This window comes from Cucurbita pepo, chromosome 3 (assembly GCF_057944985.1).
Source record: "Cucurbita pepo subsp. pepo isolate OVF chromosome 3, ASM5794498v1, whole genome shotgun sequence".
Lineage (NCBI taxonomy): Eukaryota > Viridiplantae > Streptophyta > Magnoliopsida > Cucurbitales > Cucurbitaceae > Cucurbita > Cucurbita pepo.
In genome coordinates, this window is record NC_141800.1 from 12,088,264 (window position 1) to 12,094,894 (window position 6,631).

At 33.9% G+C, this 6,631-nt stretch overlaps 1 protein-coding gene across 1 annotated transcript; it reads right to left on the reverse strand.

The window, feature by feature from the left end:
• Positions 1-5,729: 5,729 nt before the first annotated feature.
• LOC147793248 (secreted RxLR effector protein 161-like) lies at positions 5,730-6,431 on the reverse strand. Its single transcript, XM_087122183.1, has one exon. The coding sequence runs from the start codon at positions 6,429-6,431 to the stop codon at positions 5,730-5,732; it is 702 nt and encodes a 233-aa protein (XP_086978309.1).
• Positions 6,432-6,631: the final 200 nt, after the last annotated feature.

The window sequence follows — 6,631 nt, forward strand, 5'->3', positions numbered from 1 at the left end:
CTTCTGTTGACCACGTGCATTGTCCAGTTTTCTGCTTCTGGCCAAAAATTCTTTGGCGCTTGCTTCTCTGATAATATACTTCTAACAATGTTCATAATTGTTATGTTCTTGCGCTCAGCTGCACCATTTTGTTGGGGAGTGTAGGGTGTAGTAAGTTGTCTACTGATACCATTAGTTTTACAAAAGTTTTTGAACTCGTGAGAGGTGAACTCTCCACCCCTGTCTGTGCGTAGACAACGAATAAAATCTCCAGTCTCTTTCTCAACAAGATTTTTTAAATTCTTGAAGATAATAAAGGCTTCAGACTTTTCAGCAAGAAAATATATCCACACCTTGCAACTGTAATCATCAATAAAACTTATAAAATACCTCTTCTTACTGTTGGAAGGAGGTTTGATGGGTCCACAAATGTTTGCATATACCAGTTGCAACCTTTGTATTGCTCTCCATAAACTTCTCTTTGGAAATGCATCCCTATGTTGCTTTCCCACCATGAAATCTATGCATATTTCAGACAATGCTTTCAATTGGGGTAACCCTCTCACATGTCTCCACATGTACAATTTAGTAAACGACATTATAAAGTGAGAGTAGTTTTCTTCATGGTCCGATCTTATGCAATACTCATTGCATAGGACGCCCCCACTCACATGTCTCCACATGTACAATTTAATGATCACATTGTTTATATCATATACAAAAGTGTGCCGCATCCATAGTGTCCCCAGAATAAGGTACTCAGCCTTATCCTTATACTATAGATTATTTTGACTATATATACTTGAATTTGATCCACTCTTATGTCTCTACATATAGTTCAAGTAATCATACTATAGCCAGAGTGTTCTTAGTATATTGGATTTAGATTAATGATCGTAAAGTTCACTTTATTCAATAACAATCTTTAATGAATAAACAACAATAATAACTTCATTGAAAATAGAATATGTTTTTGTTTACAAACTATGAGTTTTAGGACATATAACCCAACAGGCTCAACCAAGAGTAGGTGTATAATGGCTAAAATGCCCTTGTAATTATGTACTGCTCGCTTATGACCAAAATGACCTCTAAATAACATGAAATTTGATGAAGAGCCTTATGTCATGGTTTAAAAGGATTATACAAAGTTACAAGGTCATCCAAATATATTGAGAATTTAAATCAAAATTTGGGGCAGTAAATGTCCAAAATACCCTTATGAGAATTCTAAGATTTTTTCAAGACTTTAAAAGACTCAAAATAGTGCGTAAATCTATATGACACTCATTTATAATATTAAGAATCTATATAATACTCATTTATAATATTAAGGGTAAGTATGAAAGATCTATATGACACTCCTTAGTTATGCTTCAAGACTTAACAAAGAACTCTTAGAACGAGAACTCGAGTTATTTCGAGATTAAAGCACTTTCGAGTACGAAAGTTTTTTTTAGAGGTATATGATGTAACAACGGTAAAAATAATATTGACAATTATTTAAATATATACAGCCAAACACATCGTGATTTCTAACAATAAGAATGACAGAGAATAGGCTATGGAAAAGAATCAAAATTGGAAACATCACGAGAATAACTGCATCAAATTCTTTTCCATTTTCTTTCCATATAATAACTTTTTCTTTTCAAATAACTTTCTTAGATCCCTTGAACTCTCCTGAGGTCCTTTAGCTTTTTCCTTTAGATCCCTTAATGTTTGTGGGCGCCTTTAACTTATTTGGGGTATGGCATTCATAGACATAGGTTTTCCTAGGTTCCTGACATTTACCGACCAATTGACCTAACAGGACTATCAAGGGAGTTCTTTAGATGTAGGAATAGAGTTATGTGTGGAAAAGGAAGTGGACAACCTGATAGAATCCCCTCTCCTTAAACTCATTCGAGGATGACATACCACATAACTACGTAAGTATGGTTTAGGTAATAGACTAATGATCCCAAATTCTCCATGTTTTAAAAAGTAAAAACATTTATTGTATTTTTAAACGTTCCAAATCACACTATATTGCAGTTCATGCTTCAAGGAGCTTAAAATTTTGGTCATGATAGTGAAGTAATGAGAAACGGTGAGGAGGACATGCAGGAGGACATGCTGGTTGCCCATTAATTATTGTCAATGCTGACTGTGATCAACGAAGAAGACCGTGAACACACGAGGAGACTTGCATGTATTTGCATTTTCTAATTTCAATGTGGTCCATATACTAATACACAATCTATATATGAAATATTTCAAATTGTTAAATTTCTTATTAATATATTGTTTCTCGTGATAAATGGTATGGTATATGCTGCTTTTGGACATTAAAAAAAAAAAAAAGAGGATAAATTACAATGCATATGGTAAAAAAATAAATGGTGAAATGTAGGTGGTTAGAAATAAATAAATTACAATCGATATGGTGAAATGTAGATGGTTAGAAATAAATAAATTTATATGGTAAAAAAATAATCTTTAAATCGGTTTAAAAATAATTTACATATTTTCCTTTCAAAGTTTGATACAGATTGTGTAGTAATAGGGTTTGTCATAAAGTTTGTCCTAAAAATTTTACAATAAAAACCCACCATCTTCCTTTGCAACTGCATCACACATTTCAACAATTTTTTACAACACAATCAAGAGAAATGACAAAAGTAGGAGCAATTTTCACCGGCTTCTTCATTACCTTCCTCGTTTTATATTCAAGTCTAACTTTTCTTATTAAATAATTTTTTAGTGTTATTTTTTTCTTATTGAAAATTAACGAGTAGAGTTACAGGGAGTTTGAATGCAGAGACTCAATTGTGTTGTAACAACTATCCTAGTTTGGGAGCTTGCAAGCCTGGAGTAGACGATCAAGCCGATGGCAAATGTTGGACTCACTGCATTTCTGGATGTGAGAAAGGAGGATTTTGAAAGCATGTTGGGAGTCGTCATGTATGTCATTGCTATTGTTGATTTCATATATTTTCTTTCATTTATGCCTTTGTTTTTATATTATGCAATGGAATGCATTGCACTTTTACAAATTATACTTTGAATAAATGCAATGGAATGCATTGTACTTTTATAAATTATACTTTGAATAAATAATGTCTCAATTTTCAAGCTTTCTAATTTCTCACTTTTGTTTTGGATTACACATGGAAGAAAGTTGAAAGTTTGAGATATTGTTATGTTGAATTTTTTCAAGGAGAAGTACAAACAAATTATTAGTCTTCGATTAATGTGAATACCTCTCTAGCTCTAACACCGTAACCTTAACTTGTTTCATTCACGCATGCGGTTAGGGAGATATTCCATTCGATAACCAAAACCATAATTATATTTTAATTGTTCATGCATACATATTAAGGAGTTATGCCTATTGTAAGGACCTGACTGACTCGATGACTCCAGAAAGATAGGTAAATATTTCACGAAATAATACAAATGGAATTTAAAACATAACATACATTATATTTATATTATATCAAAATAAAGTTCATACAAAAGTATTTAAAACACAACACAACACAACAGTTAAAACACAAAATAAGGAATGGACACAAAACTTTTTAAAAGAAATAAGGGTTGAGGACAAAGGTTGAGGCTAGTCTATGACACCTGCTCCAGAGTCCACTCCCAACCTCAACCAGCTTTTTATTACCTGAATAAAAAATGGAGAATAAGGAATGAGTACAAGACTCAGTAAGTAGCCTACTTGTAAGCTCTTAATCGGGTCCTTGATATGCTACGGTACCACACTCTTTCTTTTCTTATTCTTGTTCTTCCCACACACTCTTTCCTTTCTTGTTCTTGTTCTTGTGGTAAGTACTTAGGCCCTCTAATTCTTGTCATTGACTTGGGGTTCTTATCATGATCTATCCCGAGGACCTCGGACCTTGGGTTCTAAAACATTTGTTATCCTCCAAGGGCCTTAGTACTGTGATGCTTGGTTCTTGGTTCTTATCCTTAAAACTTGGATCTTGATCTATGTTCTAATCCTTGATCGTTGTCTTGTTCTTGATATTTTCTAGGTTCTTGTTATGTTCCTTATTCGTTCTACAAGACACTCCCCCTAAAATTTGCGGTACTATTGATGAACCTGACAACCTGTGTCCAAGTGACACAGTCTTAACCTACGTTCAAGGTTTCATGCGTTCCAAGAGACGTAGTCTGAACCCGCATCTTAGGCTTGCCCTTTGATACGGTCTGAAAACCTATGCCCAAGGCTTCATGCTTTCCAATCGGCTTACTTTTATTAAAGATCTCATTTTCTATTGTTAGTGTTTTAGGAAAGACTTTGATCGAGTTATTTTACGTTACAATCAATTCTTTCTTTACTTTTGAGCTTTCAAAATTCACTTCGTTTTTCATGGTCAATCCTTTGTAATTCTTATTCTTAAAAATCCAAATACGATTTACCTTGGTGAAACTTTCTCTTCTTAAGACAATACTTACTTCACCAATCGCACCTGTTGAAGAGAAATGAAGAAGTTCTACTTGCTGTTGAATAATCTGTTAAGCAACATTTTTTTACAGTAAATGAGTAAGAGTCAGGGTTGGTTGTGATAGATTGATCAAACGATACAATAAGGTTACGTATAGAAAACGTTATGGTTACGATAGCCTTATAAAACAATACGATAAGGTTATGTATAGAAAACGTTATAGTTAAGATATGTTTGATATAACGATACGGTTAGATTGATAGGGTTAGGTTATGTATAGGAAACGATATGGTCCCGAGAGATTGATAAAACGATATGGTTAGGTTATGGATAGAAAATGATAGGACTAAGAGAGATTGATAAAACGATATGGTTAGGTTATGGATAGAAAATGATAGGACTAAGAGAGATTGATACAAATATAAATAATCTCTTATAATGGAATCCCAACTGTACAATGACAAAGTGTCTTCCAGTCAAGTTTCTAAGCAGTAATATTTCTATTGCAAACAATTCTTATGAGTCGCCTTCCTTGTCAAAAGTTGACCGAAAATAAGTAGTTTCAAAGAGATATTCTTTTTGAAAACTATGTGTGTTTTTGGTAGACAAGAAACAAACCTTTGTAAATCGCAAGGACAGAGATACAACCAAGGGAGAAAAAAGAAGCCGACAAGAGATGCCTCTATTATAAATAATTAAAATAACAACTTATAGAGTAGAGTCCACTCCATATTGCATTACTATGCTATAAGTTTCGTGTTCAAACCACTTGATAAAAAAGGCAGGCAAAAACAAAATTATTCAAAAGAAACAAGAAATAACACCACTTGATAAAAAAAGGCAGGCAAAAACAAAATTATTCAAAAGAAACAAGAAATAGAATCAGAAACTAAACAAGAAAAAAGTAGAAGAAACCAAAGGCAAAGTCATCAATGCAATATCAATGCACCACTGATTTCGTCCAAGAAAACGTGAGAAAAGGATCGAGAAAAGGATCGAGAAAAACCATTTTATCGATAGTCTCCCGATCTTGGATCTTGAAATATATCCTTCGTTTTTTCTTCTTGGTGTTGTAAACACACAAACTAAATCTCTAGAGTCAATTACTTTATTGTACCAATCAACTTGGTTGTGTTTTATACCCTTACACGCTAACAAAGTTACAAAGGATAAAATTAGTCAACTCTAAAAATAGAAAAAACAACCACCCACTAATTAACACAGTGGTTCTAACCTTATGAGAGAAGTGGACATCCTAAAAAATTGTAGCCATTTCTTCCCCAGTGAACAGGTCTAGTATCACCATGTTTAACAATTTCTCCCATAAACTGATTGCAGGGATGCTTTCAGTTTACTGTGTACTCCACACATACCCATTGACTCACGTAGTTTTATGAATGCATTCAGCTTCAGTGGTTTTGTCATAATATTTGCACCTTGTTCTTGTGTGACACAATGCTTCAGCTCAATAACTCCATCTCTGGTCAAATCACGCAAGAAACGAAACCTCACATTATTGTGTTTGCTACATCCATGCGTGATTGGATTCTTGGATAGCTTAATAATGGAACTTTTATCACATAACATAGCGATACACTTGTCTTGAAAATGACCAAGTTTTTCCAAAACTCTCCTCATCCACACCCCTTGACAAGCACAAGACGCGGCTACCACAAATTCTGCTCTAGTAGTGGACAACGTAACTACAGGTTGTCTTTTTGAGGACCAAAACACCTCATCACTGAGTAAGAACACATAGTTTCTTTTCCTGTCACCTATATCTCCTGCATAATCACTGTCAGTATATGCTATCAACTCTCCATTACCCCTTTTCCGATAAAGGATTCCCAAATCTATAGTACCTTTTAAGTATCTCAACACTCTTTTTGTAGCTTGCAAATGCAACTCTGTTGGACTTGCCATAAATCTGCTCATTAGAGACACTACATACATTAAATTCGGCCTTGTTGCAGTTAGATACATAAGGCTTCCAATCAATTGTTTATACATGGTAGCATTGATCTTGGCTCCTTTTTCATCCTTTGTCCGTCTAACCCGAGGAACAATAGGATTTTTCACACTTACTTTTTTCCATCCTAAACTTCTCTAGAGCTTCTTTTGCATACTTTCTTTAACTAATATAAATTCCTTCAGGATTTTGTAAAATCTTTACACCGAGAAAATATTTCATTTTTCCCAAATCAGTCATT